Genomic DNA, 19,617 nt, shown 5'->3' with positions numbered 1-19,617 from the left:
ATATTTAGAAAGATATATATTTCTTTTTAAAAAATATATATGACCCCCTGGTCTTCCTGCAAAAAGGCGGTCGCACAGTCCGGGGATGGGCTCGCTGGTCTCGGACGCCGCCTCCTCCCGAGCCTCGCACTAGCGCCGGTAGATCTAGACACGTGGCCCCACGGTCCTCACGGATGCAAACCTATTTATATTCTTCTCTTAATACCAGCTTTCTCGTCCGCAACCCCTCCTCCCTCCCCTCTCTCCTCGCCCCACACCACCCCATCCCCCGCCCACCAACCCGCTGATCGCCGAGCTCGATACCCTAGATCCCCCCAAAGCCCCTGATCCTCCATGCTCTTACCCTCAGTTGGGCTCCGATTCGCGCCTCTCTCACTCTCCAATCTCGCCCGCTGGTTCTCCTTCGCCTTTCCTTTCCGTCTGTTCTGTTCTTGATCGCCGGAGATGGCGCGCAACGTCTCCAGTGTCTACATCCATGTGGTGGATGATGTCATCAGCAAGGTCCGTGATGAGTTTATCAATTTCGGCGTTGGAGAGAACGTCTTGACGGAGCTCCAAACGGTGATTTCTTCTTCTCCCCTCTCCGCTACCAAAATCTCTCCCCCCCCAACCGAAAATTTAGATTTTTAATCCGCCCTATTTCTGTGGTTTTGTTCCCTTTTCTTCTGGTGCTTGGATTTTGTTTCTTTGATTTGGTTTAAGTGTTTTGACTTACAAACGGATTCTTGGGAAAATAAATCCAGCTCTGGGAGATGAAGATGATGCAGTGCGGAGCCATCAGCGGGGCGATAGAGAGGCCGCCACCTGCCCAGAAGCCTTCCGGACCGATCACCCCCGTCCATGATCTGAATGTACCGTATGAAGGACCTGCAGAGGAGTACGAGACCCCAACGGCTGAGATGCTCTTTCCACCGGTGAGTTCTCGGACTCTTGTTTTGTAGCGTCATCGACCTCTTGTTTTATAGATTTTTTTTTGTTTTTTCATTTTCCATTTTCTTTGGGCTTTGGTTGCAGACTCCTCTGCAAACCCCCATTCAAACTCCGTTGCCAGGAACAGATCAGTCGATGTATAACATTCCTACAGGCCCCTCTGATTATGCTCCATCTCCGATAACTGATATCAGAAATGGTGTTGATTTAAAAGCTGGAAGGCCTAGCCCATACATGGTATGCTAATACATGAATGAACTATCTAATTTATATAATTTGTTCAGCAAGATAAACTGTCATTATTTATTTAACCTAGTTAATGTGGTACATGGTAGCGTTACTTGGGCATGCTTGATGTCGTGAACATATGTGACTGTTCCAAAGATTACAAGTTTATTAGTATTTCAAAAGGTTTGCATCGTAGATGGTATTGATGCAATAACATCCTCCTGACCTTTGCTCATAAATTTTGCAGCAACCACCCTCCCCTTGGACGAGTCAAAGACCTTTGGGTGTTGATGTTAATGTAGGTAAGTACTTGGTACTACTTTCTCGAGCATTCTGGTGGTAGTTTTGTCAACCAAGTAATATTACATGAACAAGGCGATAGTAAAAGATTGATGTGCTTTATGTGGTGTTGTGTCCTGATTCCTGAAGCTTATGAGGAAGGGCGTGATGAGGTGGATAGAGGAGCTTCTGATCAACCCATGACCCAGGTATACTGTTTATTTTGACATTTGGATTGCTAATTTATTGTTCACACACACGAACACATATTTATAGATATTTGAAAAGGCTTGTTCATCATAGGGAATTGTGTGTACAAACTGCGCATACGTAATGGACTGCTATCTAGTTTCAATTTGCATTGTGTATTGCTTGAGGAAACATTTCAATGCATTTCCAGGATACTCCATATGATTGCTCATTTGTGAATTACAGTTTTTTTTCTTTTCTATGATATGTTGGTATACAATCTTTTGTCTTGTGAAGTATACTATCAATCCACATGAAAGGGTGTGAAGTGGTGAAAAGTTGAGTCTGGAGCTAAGAAGTTCACTTTGGATTTTCAGGACTTCTTTACGATCTCCTCTGGAAAACGCAAAAGGGACGATTATGCTTCCCAGTTAACTTCTGGAGGTTATATGCCACAACAAGATGGAAGTGGAGATGTGATGATAGAATTTCTTCTTCCAGAGGTGAATTGCAAAACTTACAAAATCATTTCCTGCTTTCTTGTTTGTCCTCCCACTTTTATTGCAGTAGAGATTAATTTATTGTTGATGCCACCAGAGTTATTAAGGACTTTTCAGCCTGTCAACTGATTATGTTTGTGAGGGTGGAAAGTGCCCTGTGCTTTGTTGATGTCTCAAAACACTGATTATTGATGGTTGGCTGGAAATGCATGTGAAATGGATAATGATCATTTCCAACTATAACCACAATGAACATGCTTTGACCTATCAATTTGGTCTATAGTAATTTTGCGCACTACTTTCTTGAATCCCTCTAGTGACTTTTCTACTTTTTTTTTTTTTTGAAGTATTGCATATTCAGGTGCATGAGATTAGTGTCATCATATTCATAATCGATAAAAAGTTATAACATCTATTCCTACATTTTGGATGTATCAATATAGATGCTTCATAATTTTCATGTGGATGTCAAACAACTTAAATTTATGAAGCGCCTCTTTTCAGCATGTCCTTTGTGGGCCAACTAGACTGATCTAATGTTAAATTAAATGGAAAAAAGAAATATATTGAAACCCAACAACCTTGTGTGTGGAGACTTATGTAAAGTTTTGTCGTTATTGTATTTGCTTTTACCAATGTTAAGCCTAGCTATGTTTTTCTACAATGATGACATAGTCGCATAATCAATGGGGTTAGGCTTGCAACTCTGTAACAAAAATGTTCATTTCAGATGTGTCAAGGATGTGCTTATTAGAAATGTATTGTTGTGTCATGGGTAAAAGACATTCTTAATGGATGGTGCTATTTTGCATAGCAGCAGCACAGTGTTTGTCTTTTTTATTGTCCATCAAGTTGCATATGCTAAAAAAGGTTAGCCCAATGCATGAGGCTCCCCTTATTGTAGGGTCTAGGGAGCATCAGAAGTGTACAACCTTATCTTGCATGTAGAGAGGTTGTTACCATGTTTCGAACCTGTAACACTCAGGTCTCAACGGAGCAACCTTATATTGCGCCAAGGCTTGCCTCTTACTAAGTTGCATATGATATGCTTAAATTTTTGTAAAGCATTATTATAGTTATCAAGCATTGAGACATGTTTGCAGTGTTGCCTTCGTGAGTCCTTCTTGCTAACTATTTCTATAAAGCATGCCATCTAATGTACGTCCAAGCCTTTTTTGTATCATTTCTCATAACATCCACTGATGTTCTGTTTGGTAAGCACAATGATGCGACTCCATATAATTTATGGTAAAATTGTCAACTTATTTCATTGCACTTGTTCTGCATACCTATCCTGAGAGAAACAAGGTTTTGTGTTGGCTATGACAAGCGGGCATCATGTTAATCTTCAAAAGTGGGGATCTTCATGGCTAAAGTGGACCCAACTGGAGAAGATGCCTTATAAGCTTCTTTATTTCCTTGGCTCTTGATAAATATCTTGGGGTCATCAAGAACAATTTCATCATAAAATGGATCAGTCATGAGCATCCCTTGTCCTTCATTGGATGTCCCTTTAAGATATTTGACATTGAAGACCAACTCTATTTCCTTCATTGATTTTTCAAACTTTGGACCTCTATGCACTTTTTTTCACATGATTGTCTTTTCATGTGGTTTCTTCTCTTCCATGGCTTCACAAAATTCTCCTTTTGTGCTTCTCACTCTTGTTGCTCTATTTTTTCCATAACAGATTTAGCATTTTTTGTTATAAGATAAACTATCTCTCCATTTTCTCCACTCATGTCTCAGTTGACAGTAGCGTGTTATTAAATTGGTACAGCCTTCAAAGTTAACGATCTAGGAGTTCAAATTTATTTGTTTTCTATTGTTTTGAATCACCAAGAGTTTACAAAAACAGGGTTTTAAATTTGATTTCGATATTCCAGACTGTAGCATGTTACAGTCTGCCATGTGCATTATAATTATGTTCTTAATAAAAGATTCTGACAGGAGGATGTGTGATGCATCTTTAATACTTCTATTCTTTCCGTTTGACCAATTTTTGTAAAATATTGGTATTGCAATAAAAGCATAATACTGGCTCTGGGCCTAAGAAAGAACTCTGTTGTCATATACTGGTGTTATTCCCTTTCTCATGCTTCAGGTAAAGTTGTATATATTAGTAATCTTTGACTCATAATCCTTTTTTTTGCTTCCCTGATTATAATCAGACGTGTGAGGTTATTGATTAAAAAAGTCAAGTGAACAGTTTGAGTTTGAAGTTCATTCTGTTCCATGAGCAAGAATTTCATGCCAATATCAACTTTCAAAAGTGCAACATCTAATGTCTGTCCATCTATCAAACAGTTCAGCACAATGTAACTTTGGTTTAACATTCTGAGAGGGTTCATTGCATAATTTTAGCAAGGTTGTTGCACCAATACCAAATTTAAAATATTTAAGATTCAAAACAGGCCTATCTAGTAGAAAATGTGAACTGATGAATATTTGCAAACCCCCATCATCGATTGTGTTTAGAGACCCAGAGGGCATTGTCCGCTATCACATGCAACACAGTATGCTAGGTCTAAAATTTGGGTACTTTCGTAGTTGCAGTTGGAAGTCCAATGCTTCTTTTCTTTTGTTTTTTTAAGGAAATGGAAGTACTTTTTTCTACTGTTAGCTGCAACACATTAGCTGCTATCATGTGCGCCTCTCATCATCTTCTTTCATTCTTTAGTATCAGCCAAAAGAAGTTCAAAAATCAATGACTGGACGTGATCGAGAAACTGCAGTTAAGATTCTATCTAAGAAGGAAACAGAAGCAGCTCCAGTGCTTCCTCAGCAGGATGGGGTCAATGATGAATATGATGATGTATCTACTGAATGTTAGAATAATTTTAAATTTATTATTCTTTTTTTATTGTTTTCCTTTTAGTGACATTATTTTCGGTTTTCTTTTTGAAGCTGTTTCATTTCCAGGGAAATGAAGACTACAATACTCCGGCAGAACATGGTAAATTTCTTGTAAAATACTGAATTACATTTAAGTTTGAAATGTTTTGATACCGGGATATGCTTTTGAGAATATAATTACAAGCTGTCCTTTATGTTTTTTTAAATCTCATTTTTTCAGTTGAACTACGAGCTGCTACCCCTGCCGTTGGCACACCAAAACCAGCTAAAAATGAAGCAGCTGAGGATGATGAGCCTCCTCTTAATGAGGATGATGACGACGATGAAGATTTAGATGACCTTGAGAATGGTGAGGAAGAGCTAAACACACAACATTTAGTTCTAGCTCAGTTTGACAAGGTAACTGCTATGCCTTTTGTCATAGGAGTGACATGTTAAGACAAGGTATTTGCTATCTTACTGATTCCCTTTAATTTTTAATTTTTTCATTTGAGTAGGTAACACGGACAAAAAGCAGGTGGAAGTGCATTCTCAAGGATGGCATAATGCATCTCAACGGCAGGGATATTCTTTTTAATAAGGTGTGTACTTTCAAAATACAACATTTGACACAATTTTTTTTCCCCATCAGCTGTAATCTCTTAAGAAGATTATTGTAGCTTTTCTGGGCATCCAATCCTGTAAAATATATTCGTGGCAGTCTGTCCATGTGTTTTCTTTAAATTTTCGGTTGGTAAAATTCTCAAGATTGCTTGCAGATGTTTTCTTATCCCTTTTGGAGAGGCAATAAATTCATTTATTTTTTAGTGAATTCCTTAAATGTTAGATGTCTTTTACTGAGATATATTATTGTGGGCAGCAATAATTATTAGCATCTGGAATTTCATAGGCTGGTGATTCTATTAGTTAATTATTGGTTGAGCCACAATTCTGCAGCTGAATTAAATTTCATGCGTCATATGCTATTGCAAGGCTGATCTTTTTTGTTAAATTTAAGATGCTCTGTGTTAACATCTTGTTTCATTGATCTATGCTTGAAACTTTGATGCCTGGATTTCTAGCATTGCTGCAACTATCTGATATCTGACATAGCATCTGCGTGAAGTCTGAAACTCATACACTTGCGTAAAGGATAATGCAACATACAAACAACAGATCTTTACCCAGCTAGTTTGGGCCAATGTAGATCTATGGAAGATCGAGATCTCTAGCAGTATCATGCTATTAAATAACATTTGGTACTCTTGCGCTCAAGATGAAAGATGATATGATAACTCTTATTTCATTAAGGTACCAAGAGAGCATACTGGTTAGTGTGAACAGAGACATGTAGAAAACCTTTATGAATTGTGTCACCTGTTTCATAATTATTGTTTTCTTGTTGTGGTTGTTTCACACCGATTGTGTCACGAGGAGATCACATTTTTGGGGTTTTTACTGTGCTTCCATGTGAACATGACATGACATGTGAGAATGGTGAGACGTACCTAGGACACACCGGTTCCATGTCTCAGACTAGCAGGACCCCTCTTACTTTATGTGTACCTTGGTGTCTCAAAAAATGGTCTTCTGGTTTTTTAGACTGATGAAGAAAACCCAGAAAAAATGTCCTGCACATACCTAACTCCTCTGTCTCCAAAGTTCCTGCCTTCTGACAGTCTTTGATGCCAACTGAGGAATATGAAGTGCTATTTGCTTCATGTTCGCCCTTCCTTTGCTCCTTTCTTACATAACTCTATAATGGTGGTTGTTTGTGGCAGACTTGCTGTTCTGATTGTAATAGCAACATCACTTTTTCTATGGTTGGATAGCTTTTCTATGGATGGATAGCTCACAACTGTATCCATGGCAGTTGTTGGGATGTCTGTCGGCCTTTTTCATTGCTAACCTACTGCAATCAACCATATTTGAGCATTTTATTTTTCTTCCTTTGCCAATGTTCCCATACTTAAAAATACCCTTTCTTTAATATTCTTGCTAACACTTTTCTTTGTTTTTTTTAGTAGTTTAATTTTCTCACAATTTTTTTTGAAGAGAAACTTGTGATAAAAGGGTCTTCTTCTGCACTGCTTTCATTTATTAGATAGTGTATAAATACACTTTCATGTGCATTTGTATCTCAAAATGGTCCCCATCTTAGAGAGATTTAGATTATCAATGAGCCATGAGATACCGTCATATATGAAATTTAAGATGTACAAGCACAATATATGAATAAATCAGTCATATCTTGTACATATTTCAGTTCAGATCTCAGCATGTCTGGAGGATACTATGAGCATTCTGGAACTTCTTGGAGATCATTCCAAATTTTTTTAAAAAATGATTTTCTAATGGCTTCCTTCAGGATGGTCTATGAATGTGAGAAACAACTTGCGTGTGCATGAACTGGCAAAAAGAATTTTTCATGGTCTGGTCAAAACATAGTTGTCGAGGTAGGGCTATAGAAGGTTATGATGCTTGAATTTCCTCTTGAGCGAAATGTCAATCAAGTTTTATATGTTTTCTTCGATTGTTAAAAACTGGATTGGCTGCAAATCTATGAGGCAGCTTAACCGCCGCAAAACAGAAGTGCAAGTTGGGGACAAGCAACCATATTATTATGAAGAAGAGACCATAACCGTGCGTACTTTCAGAACTTGACAAACAAAGGGAGATCAGAGCCTTCAAACTAAACATATCACTTAACGACCTACAAGGAAACTTTAGCAGACAAGACAAATCATTCACTGCAGTCATTGTCTATGCATAAGGTATCTTCGTAAATGAGGATGATATATATGCTACTAGTTTTCTAAAAAAAATTCTTGAATAACTTCTTAATTAGATTTCAATCCCTTTATGAATTCTTTGGGCATTTAAGTTGCTCAATCATGTCAAGACATTTGCTTAACCCACTGTAAATATGTGTTGGAGACTAAATGATACTGACCTCTTGGGGACTTGGCCTGCAAACTTTTATTTGGAGCAAAAGATATGCCTTATGATGGCTGATGGAGATTTATCAGAAAATCCTACTCAATACTGACATTTTATGGATTGCTTGATATTTTTGACTGTCACACGAATGTTATTTACTTTGTTCACATTCCAAGCCACATTATGAGTACGCCATGAAAACCTTAATAACAAGCTTTACTTTGAGTACTACATTATCTGTTAAACTTGGCCAAAAATAATTATTTATGGTTCCCTATGCCCTATGGTATATTTCCTACCTTGTACATGTTATGATTTAGATTAAGCTAGTTGCCTTGATATTAGACACTTCCTACAGAGTACCATGTCTATCACTTATCCCATTACTTGAAAAGTCAAAATGCAAACTACTGTCATTCTCATTAGCTGATGCGGAGCACTGGACCATGGCATCTACTAATAAAGTCATATGATAATGACATTATCATTTATGGCTAATCCCTAACCTGTCTCCTAGTTTGCAGCTAATCCCTTCTTCTTTTCACGAACAGACAAAAGCATGCAGAGCTTGGTTGTTAATTTACCCAAGTAAAACCAAGATGGCATCATAACGTCCGATATTCATATCACTGAATAAATTGCCATTGTTTCCACTGGACAGAATTCCTTCTATTTACTTATTTGCAAGTTGGTTGTTTTGGATGTCCACACAGCATCTCAAGGGGAAGTACTGAAAAGATTGAGGTTTTTGAAAATGGAGCAATCTCCAGACAGTTTGAGAAACCTCATTGTATTCAACAAATGTAGTTAGATTTGGTTTTGAATATGTAGAAGATACGGTCAATTGCTCGATGCGCTTGTCATGCATGATGTATTCCATATATGATAGGATCTATCACTCATGAATAATATCATAAAACTTTTTGAATGAAGATTCTTTTGGCATTTAGGTGTTTCGTAATAAAATTACGGAGATATTACAATTAATAATGACAGAAAAGTAGGCTGCAAAATATTAAGGATAATAATTTTTAAACATGTGGGATTGTGGGGAAAAGAATGAAATGCCTGAAAACAATTAATCATAGTGAACTAGTAGCATGGCAATGGCCAAATACCTGAGATAGTAACCATTATGAGTACAAGGTGGTTTGTTGCTATTATGATTGGATTAGCATGTTGATTGCAGCTGATGCCAACTCAGTACGAAGTTTTTTGAGGAAACTGGTAGTGGACATTGTAAACCAAAATGAAGCAAAATAATATAAGTTGGGATAAGTGCTGCTTTTGATTATGTGTGGAGAGGGCTGCACGTGCGCCATACGCACGCATGCACGCGTGCGCGCACAGTCCAAAAGGAAACCAGTATCCCTTGGATTATTTGGAGATTGTAGCTGCTTCAAAGATGGTGAGCAAGAGGACTGATGCTTCGTAGTTGGTATGCCAAAACCCTAGCTCCCTCGTCCTTTGTTTTTTGGGGTTCTTTTTTTGTTTTGTTTCCTTCCTTCCTCACCCGTCCTGTCAGGGTCTTCTTGGCTCTCTTTCCTTCATCAGGCTAAGAAACTGCGATGCCGTTTTTGGGCTTTCTTTTCCTTGTCAAGCTATGAATGGCAGGATTGATTTTGTTTTGGTTTTGCCATCTGATGTGATAAAAGAACTCGGGTTACAACCTTAAACATCAAGTGAGAGCGGAAGCATGAAACATGGACTGAATAAGCATATCATGATCTGTCATATCTCACATCTTGTGTCCAGGTGAAACATGTTATATTGGACATGGCATTCCCTAGAAGTGCCACGCACAGATGCAGGAAGCTGGTGCTGCAGTGGCTAGGCAGATGAAGTGTCATAATGTCATGTTGTCTTAGGAAGTATTGTCGCTTGTACAAACTCAAAACATGTTGTACAAGTTAAAAGGAGAATTTCACAGCTGAAGTCTGAACTCTGAAATCATGGATTCTTGTGATGAATAGGAAACTGTGTTCATATTCAATGACAGTTGTTGGTTTCAATAATCTAATACGTTTAGGGAACTTAAAAACTTCCAATTCAGAATTCTTTATCATTATTACCTTCTGAACAATCAAACATATCTTTGGGCTATCCTTGTTGCAGTTTTTACAGTCAAATCCATGGTATACAAACTCAAAATCCTCAATATCAAATATTTCATGGCTTTAGGTAGTGCTTGATACAGCCTTTATTTCTTAACTTTTTTTTAATTTTTTTTTTTTCCAATACCCAGTTTACTCATGAGCTGCTTTTATTCCATTCCATATCTGCATGTAGAAACTGGTTTCCTATCATGCAATTTATTATTATAATTTTTTTGCCATTTTGTGAAGCTTGATTGCTATCTTTGACAAGATATATCAACTTTTTAGATATATCTGAGAGAACTTATTTGTTCATTTCAGGCTACTGGTGAATTTGAATTTTAAATTTTTTTATGAAGAAGTTGTTTCTAGAGGTGGGAGTGATGGCGGATCAACATGTGCTTGGGCTGAGTATTATCCTTGCAGGCGCTATGTTATTTGGTAGATGTGGGACATAGCAGTTATGGGAAACGATACCTTGGAGACAATGTAAAAAGAAAATCCCATACTGAATGGACTGATAGGGTTGTTGATTTTCTTTGTAAAGATGCTAAAATTAATTGGACGTTGTAAATTTGTTTTTCTGAAAACAACGAGAACAACTGTATCCATTATTTATTTTCAGCCTGTTATACTTATTCGTGTCATGCTAGGTAAATGCGTTGTTGTCCTTTTGTTTTGCCCATTCATGTATAATATGGTTTCCTCGGAGAGTCGATGGTGAATTACTCTTCCAGAAATGCCATCACCGGACAAAAATTGTTCTGCCTGAGGCTCCATCGAAGGGGTTGATCAGGGTTTTAGACTATTCAATCCGCCTTCAGGCCGTCTCAGGTTTGAAGATATGGTCTATATGATCTTGACATCTAGCATCAAGCTATACGTTTTGATAGTAATACAGGCAAATGGCTTGAACCATCTCGCCATGGAGAGTTGGTGCATGATGGATTTGATTTGTGTTGCTTCATTTATTGTGCCCTGAATGATGAGGTTGTGGCGTTAAAAACTAGTAATATAGTTCTAACTACCGAGATTGCAAATATAAAGATCTGTGCATTGTAGCTTGTGTGACAGCATTCATGGATCTCTGCATCTTTCATCAGAATGAGCTTGGATGGCACCAGGTCATGGCAGGAAACTAGCTTCTCTCTGTGCTTTATTTAAGATGTGTTTTTTTGATGTTTGACTATGCTATCCAAGATGCATATCAGATGAACAAGAACGGGAGTATATCTAAATTTTAAGGTCGCTCTGAAGTAACAGCTCAGCAAGTAATCGCATGAAGGATGGGCGGCAATCTGCAGGCTTGATACCAATGGTCAACCATTCCTTCTTCGTTACTTCTGGGCAACACTGCAAGTGTGGTCTAATTATCCAACGATGAAGAGTCAGACATTTAGGGTGGGGGATCCGTGGTGTCCGACCTCTATGTTGAAAGAGCGTGGTTAGCTAGGATCATGGTAACAGCTAGAATGCAGCACTTTCTTGCAGAGTCATGTTAGTTTCCTAAGTTTTTGAAAAAAAATTCCAGTTACCAAAGAATTGTTCATAAATTAGGTAGGTTCCTAATTAATGAATACTTTTTCAAAAGAATATAGATAGCGTATGGTGACCCAAATAGGATCATCGAGGTGATCTTAGCTCACCAATAATTCTTATCTCAAGATAGTCTGATCTTCAATGACTTAAAGATTACCGTGTATGGTTACTTTATGGGAGTCTAAGATCTCTCACCATATAATACTAATATTATTTTTTATATATTACATAAAAAATACTATAATAAAATAATAAAATATTTATTTATATATTAATTATTATAGTATATTATAATATAATATATATAATATTGATATAATATATTAATGATATATTGATGTACTAAATTTTTTTGCTAGACTGAGTGAGATTTTTATCCTCAACTTTTAGCCCAAAGAGCGCTATCCTAAAGTGATCTTAAATTACTGACCTCAAGGTGAGGCATTCCATCATTGGATTGAGCGATGATTTAAGAGGTGAAGATGATTTAGAATTACTGCCATGTAAGATCATCATGGTACAACCAAATATAGTGATCTCATCACCTTTACTCACATCATCTTTGATCTTAAGATGATTACCTCATACCAAACGCTCCTATAAAGTAAATCATGCTTGTGTTTGTGCGTGCAAACATGTGTATGTGTACGATCTTATGAATCACCAAACATAGCGATCTCATCAGCTCCACTCACATCATCTTTGATCTTGAGATGAGCACCTCATATCAAGCACCCTCATAAAATAATATTATACTTGCGTACGCGTGAGCATGCATGTGTATGTGTGTGATCTTATAAATCGATCTTCTTCGTGCATGACAAACATGCAGGTATGCATTTTTAGATTTTTTTTTTTTGAAATTTCTTCTGTAAACTATGCTTATTTAATAGTTCTCTCAAATTTTATTTAAAACTTAAAGAAATGAAATGAAGTTGGGAAAAGGAATGGGCTCTTCTTATTCATTGCAGTATACAAGGATTCTATATATAGATGCCGATGATTCTTTTAGTGACTATCTTTCCTAACTGTTAACAACAAACTAGCAACAAAAAAACAAATTTCTGGTGTAACTAACTCTGCCAGCTGCATGCGTAATGTGGAGTTTGTAATTTTCCAATATCCCCCCTCAAGATGGAGCATGAATACTGAGAATGCCCATCTTGCTAAGGAGTGGATCAAGCTGTGCAGCTCCAAGGGGTTTAGTGAGCACGTCTGCCAATTGGTCATTGGTGGAGACATGAAGAGTCTTGATGAGGCCAGCAGTGAGTCGTTCTCGGATGAAGTGGCAATCAACCTCGATATGTTTGGTTCGTTCATGATATACAGGATTAGAAGCTATGTATATCGCAGCCAAACTATCACAAAATAACAATGCAGGCTGCTGATGGGGAATGGCAAGCTCCTTGAGTAATTGAAGGAGCCAGACAATTTCTGCAGAAGTAGTGGCCATTGCACGATACTCGGCCTCTGCTGAAGACCGAGAGACAGTGTGTTGCTTCTTAGATTTCCAAGAAATGAGAGATTCACCAAGGAATATGCATGTGCCAGTAACTGAGCGACGGGTATCTGGACATCCAGCCCAGTCAGAATCTGAAAAAGCTTTCAGATGCAGAGGAGACTTGCTGGGAAAAAATAAGCCCAGTGTCGGGGCCTTCTTGATGTAGCGTAGCACCCGAGTGGCTGCATCTAAGTGGGGCTTGCGAGGTTTGTCCATAAACTGGCTAAGAGTTTGAGCTGCATAAGATAAATCTGGCCGTGTAGTTGTGAGATATAGCAAACGCCCAATAAGCCTTCTATAATGAGTGACATCCTGAATTTCTTCTCCGACATCTTTAGAAAGTTTCAGCTTTGGATCAAGAGGGCATGCAGCAGGTTTGGCAGCAAGTAAACCTGTCTCTTCAAGAAGCTCTAAGGCATATTTCCGCTGGCAGATGGTAATTCCTTGTGCGGTCGAGCTACTTCAAGGCCTAAAAAATATTTTAGAGGCCCCAAGTCTTTGAGCTTGAACTGCCTATGGAGGAATGCAACAAATTCATCTACTTGTGCTGCATTGTTGGTGAAAAGAATTATATCATCGACATAAATCAAAAGCCCGACAAAGAAAGCGCCACTATTGCGAATGAACATAGAACTGTCAGCTGCAGATTGTAAAAAGCCATAAGACAGCAATGTTGAGGAAAACTTGGAGAACCATTGCCTTGATGCCTGTTTTAATCCATACAGTGATTTATGTAGCTTTAAAACCTGTGAAGGATTTGTGGATTGAAAACCTGGTGGCAAGCTCATGTAAACTTCTTCATCCAACTCCCCGTGAAGAAAAGCATTGTTCACGTCAAGTTGGTGTAAATGCCAGTTCAAAGATGATGCCAAAGCCAATACAGTTCTGATCGTCACCATTTTGACAACCGGAGAGAATGTTTCCAAATAGTCCAGCCCTTCCATTTGAGTGTAGCCTTTAGCTACAAGGCGGGCCTTAAATCTCTCTATGCTCCCATCTGCATGATGCTTCACTTTATATACCCATTTACAGCCAACTGTTGATTTTCCAGCTGGTAATTCAGTTAATGACCAAGTCTTGTTCTCTTCAAGAGCTTGAATCTCAAGCCTCATTGCCTCCTGCCACTCGGGTAACTGAGAAGCCTACTCAAAAGTTTTTGGTTCGAGATGTGTAGAGATAGCAAAGGCATGTGCTTTGTGAGATGCAGAGAGCCTATGATATGAGAGAACTGAATGAAGAGGAAATTTTATACCTGTAGCCGCAGGAAGATCCTTGGAGGAGGTAGCTAAGTGGCAGTGGTAATCAGCAAGATAGCTGGGTTGTCTTCTGACTCTCTCGGATCGCCTAAGGATTGTGGGAGATGCTGGAGAGTCAGGTAACAAAGAAGATTCAGATGAAAGAGAATCTGCATCTGGGTTTTCAGTGGAAGTGTGAGTCTGTGTTGAAGTATTTTCTGGAGGAATTGTAGCTGGGGAAGAAGGTACTGATGTATCAACAGTTACAGGGGAAGGCATGATATGTGTAGGAGTATGAGAGGTATCGGACATGAAGAACAAGTGAGAGTTATCTGGAGCATATGGAAAGATATGCTCATGGAAGACCACATCTCTAGATACAAACACAGAATGATTATGCAGATCATAAAGACGATAACCTTTTGTTCCATATGGATATCCAATGAATATGCAGGTCCGAGCCCTAGCGTCAAATTTTTTTCTGTCATGAGCTAAGGTGGATGCATAGCAAAGACATCCAAAAACCCACATGTGATCATAGGTCGGTGGAGATGAAAATAATAGTTCATGCGGTGTTTTGCCGTTTAAAACTTTGGAAGGAGTTCTGTTGATGATGTATGCTGCGGTTAAAACACAGTCTCCCCAGAATTTTATAGGCAGAGAGGCTTGAAACTTAAGAGCTCTAGCCACCGTAAGAAGATGTCTATGTTTCCGTTCTACGACTGAGTTTTGTTGTGGAGTGGCTACACATGTTAATTGGTGGATTATCCCATGGCTTTGAAAAAAATCTTTCATGATAAATTCAGTTCCATTGTCTGTCCTAATGGCCTTTATTTTGCGATTGAATTGTGTCTGCACCAGCATGCTAAAATTGCGAAAGATTTGTTCTGTTTGGGACTTATGGTTCATTAAATATAACCATGTGCTTCGTGTGAAGTCATCAACAATGGTAAGAAAATAGCATGAACCATCTCTTGCAGGAATGGGATATGGTCCCCAAACATCACTGTGAATTAATTCAAATGGGGATTTAGTACGTATCATGCTGGAGGGAAAAGGTAACCGAGTGTGTTTAGCCAAAGGACATATTGGGCAGACATGTGTAGAACTAAAATTCATAGCATAATCAATGTTGTGTAACATATGAAGTTTTGGAAAAGATAAATGACCGAGGCGATAATGCCAAAGGTCTACAGTAGAAAATTTTGTTAGGTAGCTAAAAGAGGGAGGTGAAGCAGAACAATTCTTAGTTAAACTTTGAGAGCCAGGCACCTGTAGCTGATAAAGTCCGCCGACTACGCTACCCCGACCAATTATCCTCCTGCTGCATAGGTCCTGAATATGACATGAAGAAGATTCAAATGTAAGTTGGCAATTAAGGTCAGAGGCAAGTGTTTGAACGGAGAGTAGATTAAAATGAAAAGTTGGGACACATAAGACATTTTTTAATAAGAGGTGACTTGTTAATCTAACACTGCCTATGTGTGTCACTTGCACAGTTTGTCCAGTTGGAAGTTGAACTCTGGAATTCAGTTGTGCATTGACATGAGTTAAGAAAGAGACATCTGATACGATATGATCTGAAGCACCCGTATCAATGATCCAAGCACCATTTGAGAAACCATTTTGTGAAGATAAAACCAAAGGTATGATATGAGTAGACAAAGCGAGAGAAGTGGGAATACCTGTCATGTTTGAACTGGAACCAGTACCTAGCGAGAAGGCAGAAGTGAGAGGCTGAGAACTCTTACTCTTGAGGAGTCAAGAAGCTGGTCACACTGTTCCTGAGTAAATGGAAAATCTGATGATGATTTGCTTGTTCTAGCCCCTTCTTCTTTAGCACCAACAACAGCAGCTACTTGAGTATTAGAACCAAAAGTACCTTTGGATCTATTTCCCTTGTACCCGGGTGGATAACCATGAAGGAGAAAGCATTTGTCAATGGTATGGTTATCTTTTTTACAGTGTGTACAGAATAATTTCCCTTTCTTTGATGAACCCGGTCTATAGTTTCCTTTAGCCATCATAGCAGCAGAGTCTAGGACTGGGCTATTTCCAACCTCTCTCTGTCTTTCCTCTTGTAACAACAGGGAGTAAACTTTACTCAGAGGTGGAAGAGGGTCAATGAGAAGGATTTGTCCTCTAATTTGACTATAGGTGTCGTTTAGCCCCATTAAAAATTGAATCACATGATTTTGCTCTAGTGATGGAAGTACCCCACATGTACAGTTTCGGGCAGATATGTAGTTATTCAAATCATCCCATAAGCCCTTGATTCTTGTGTAATATGTAGTGATAGAGGAGTTACCTTGCTGCAAGTTGGAAATCTCTCTTTGGATTTGAAAAATTCTCGGCCCATTGGTTTGAGCATAGCGTGCTCCTAGCTCATCCCATATGTCCTTTGCAGTTTCAAGATAAAGCACACTTGAGGCTATTTCCTTTGACAAAGAATTGATTAACCAGGACATGAGCATGTTGTTGCAGCGACGCCATGCGAGATACGTTGGGGATCTTTCTTCAGGTCTGTTGATAGAACCATCAAGGAACCCATACTTTGTTTTTGCTTCGAGTGCCAAAGTCATGGATCGTTTCCACGCATAATAATCTTCGTTGCCATTGAGTGGCTGAGGAACAAGAATAAGACCGGGGCTCTCTCCATGATGGAGATAAAAAGGGCTAGTTGGATCATTCATCGGATCAACAAATGTGTTAGTCATGGTGAGGTAAGAACTCTCAGAAGAGAAAGAAGGAAGAACAGCCACAGAACGTCCTCAACGTGGCTCTGATACCATAAAAAAATGAAATGAAGTTGGGAAAAGGAATGGGCTCTTCTTATTCATTGCAGTATACAAGGATTCTATATATAGATGCCGATGATTCTTTTAGTGACTATCTTTCCTAACTGTTAACAACAAACTAGCAACAAAAAAACAAATTTCTGGTGTAACTAACTCTGCCAGCTGCATGCGTAATGTGGAGTTTGTAATTTTTCAATAAAACTTTAGATAAGTCATTTAGATTTTGTTGTCAAATTGTTCTGAGTCCCATCGACAGCAACAGCTACGGCAACACCAGCGTGGGAAAAAAAATCCCCTTCATCTTCCTCCAATACGTTGCAAGGAGAAACTCCAAGTATCATATTTTCTTGAAAATATTTTTCTTTTGCTTGCTAGTATCAAATGTGTCCACATTGAATTGGTGGGGTTTGCTCACGTAGCATACCATCAATGAATGCGAGAAACCAAAACAAATTCAAACTACACAAAATCTAGAACAGAATTACATCCTCGGAGGAGATGCCGCGGTTAGTTCACGTTGCGTGCCAGCGCGCACGGGAACTGAAACATGGGAAGCAGAGATGCCGGCTCCACCACCACCATAGGCAAAGCCGGGTGACGCCATCTTCCGGGCGGCGTCATTAATGTCCTCTGCTTGTCCTCGCACTCGCCGCCGCCTGTTTCCTCCACGTCCGAAACCGAAGTATCGACCTCGTAGAACGGCGTGGGGGAAAGATTCAGCGGCGACAGCAGGGGAATCGGCGTGGGAGAAGAACCGACCTTCTCCCAAGCAAAGGCGTGGTCGAGCTGGAGGGACGCAGGGGCGCGCTTCTGGATTTTCCTCTTGGGAATTTGATCTCTATGGCCAAAAAAATCTACGAGAACTTTATTTGGGAGTTGTGGGGAAATGGCTTTGAAATGTGAGATGATCGGAGATGGGAAAATATATAATTTTTACTATTATATGATGCTTTTTGATAAATTGAAGTGATGGAGTTTCCTCAACAGAAAAAAAAAAAAAAACTATTAGATAAAGATTTATCGCTCGAGTTAAAATATGGTAATTATAATTTTTACTATTATTCAGCATATTGATTGTTCATGCTGCAGAAATTCTTATGAATGTTCGAGGGGAGTGGTTGGAAAATATTGCATAAGATGGTAATTATAACAATTTAGGATCTCATCTAAAATTGTTAGCGGAAAGATGTTATTTAGATTCTTGAAAATATAGCATGCAGTGTTCCTATTTCGCATAAGCTATAAACCGAGTTCACTCTGATACCATTTATAATAATTTAAGACTTCATCCAAAATAGCTAGTCGGAAGGTATTATTTAGGTTTCTTAATCCTGTATAAGTATCTGAGACTTCTTGACAAATAATCGATGTGGAACTAAAAACACGCTTGTATGGGTTCTTACGGTAATATGCTGATGAAATAGTCGATACCTAATGGATGACGAGTACTCAACATTAGGGGAATGCCTAATAGTTCAATTAACACAAGTGCTAACCACAAACTAATGGATACCTACACTGCCGGCCAAGGGCCACGCTTTTTACCCAACTCCACTCTTTTCAAGAATTCATCCGCTGGTAAAGCTCTCTCCTTCCCAACTTCTTTCGTCTTTGCGATTGTTCCTCCGCATCCAGACTTGACCGGCCATGGAATCGCCTTCTTTCTTTCCCGCTCGGCCGATCCATCCTATGTCTTTTGCAAATGGCGAGAGTCTATCCATGGGAATGGAAGGGTTCGCTGACATTGCCTTGTCGGGTTATTCACTGGCATCAACAGCGTAGTTAGACTCGGCAGGTCATTAGTGGTGGTAGATATATGTAAAAAGCTATGCTCTTGAATCACCTACTATATATGAACTGCTGCGGATTATATAAAAGCTTTGTTGCTTTGTGGAATCACTGCAATTCCTGAACAGAACTGAAGCAACGAGATTCATTGTCTTCTTTTCCTCTGATCAATGCATGAAATACAAATTGGTTTGCAAGAAAAACCAATAATTCAGTAGATAAACATTAGAAAGGGAGGTCAAAAGTACGAAAAATGAAGAAAAAAACCAAAAAGATACATTTGACTTGAACGTGTCTTCGGTTAGATAAACATCAAGGAAGCGTCTTCAGGATTGCACTACTTGCATGAGGAGTGGGGGCAGATTAATTGTTGTTCGCAGAGATATCAAAACAAGACGGCGAAATGAATGGAAAGTTGGGAGATTTTGGACTATCACGATTGTACGATCATGGTAGCGATCCCAGAATCACTCATGTGGTTGGAAACTTGTGGTTATATAGCTCCGGAGCTCGCTAAAATAGGCAGGGCGACCCCCGGCACCGATGTCTTTGCCTTGGGGGTTTTGTTCCTTGAGATTGCATGCGGAAGGAAGCCAACAATGCAGCAAGCATCACCATATCTTTATTTGGTGGACTGGGTGTGGAGATGTCGGAGGAATGGGGTGATTCTGGAGGCTGTAGACCAAAAACTGGGAAGTAATTATTATGATCCAGGGGAAGTGGAACTGGTGCTGAAGCTTGGATTGCTCTGTTAATTTA

At 39.0% G+C, this 19,617-nt stretch overlaps 1 protein-coding gene across 4 annotated transcripts; it reads left to right on the top strand.

Moving 5' to 3' along the window:
* The first annotated feature begins 65 nt into the window (after positions 1-65).
* Positions 66-10,644, top strand: LOC103716749 (transcription initiation factor IIA large subunit-like). Of its 4 annotated transcripts, none has more exons than XR_015974314.2 (12): positions 66-561; positions 744-914; positions 1,015-1,167; positions 1,406-1,460; positions 1,588-1,646; positions 2,004-2,129; positions 4,807-4,941; positions 5,034-5,082; positions 5,203-5,381; positions 5,480-5,563; positions 7,330-7,735; positions 10,319-10,644. XR_015974314.2 is itself a non-coding variant. In XM_008804885.6 (11 exons), exons 1-11 carry the CDS (start codon positions 445-447, stop codon positions 10,340-10,342), a joined length of 1,152 nt encoding a protein of 383 aa, XP_008803107.1. In that variant the 5' UTR covers positions 66-444; the 3' UTR covers positions 10,343-10,644. The 4 variants fall into 4 exon arrangements, 2 of the variants coding, with proteins under 2 accessions (XP_008803107.1, XP_008803108.1); XR_015974315.2 differs by lacking the exon at positions 10,319-10,644 and having other exon boundaries at positions 7,330-7,417; positions 7,533-7,642; XM_008804885.6 differs by lacking the exon at positions 7,330-7,735.
* The last annotated feature ends 8,973 nt before the right edge of the window (positions 10,645-19,617 follow it).

The sequence above is a fragment of the Phoenix dactylifera genome, chromosome 17, assembly GCF_051530095.1.
Source record: "Phoenix dactylifera cultivar Ajwa chromosome 17, Ajwa_hap1_PhDact_Kaust_v1.1, whole genome shotgun sequence".
NCBI lineage: Eukaryota > Viridiplantae > Streptophyta > Magnoliopsida > Arecales > Arecaceae > Phoenix > Phoenix dactylifera.
Note: the sequence above shows the minus strand (reverse complement) of the source record. Positions and strands in the feature narration are given on the sequence as shown.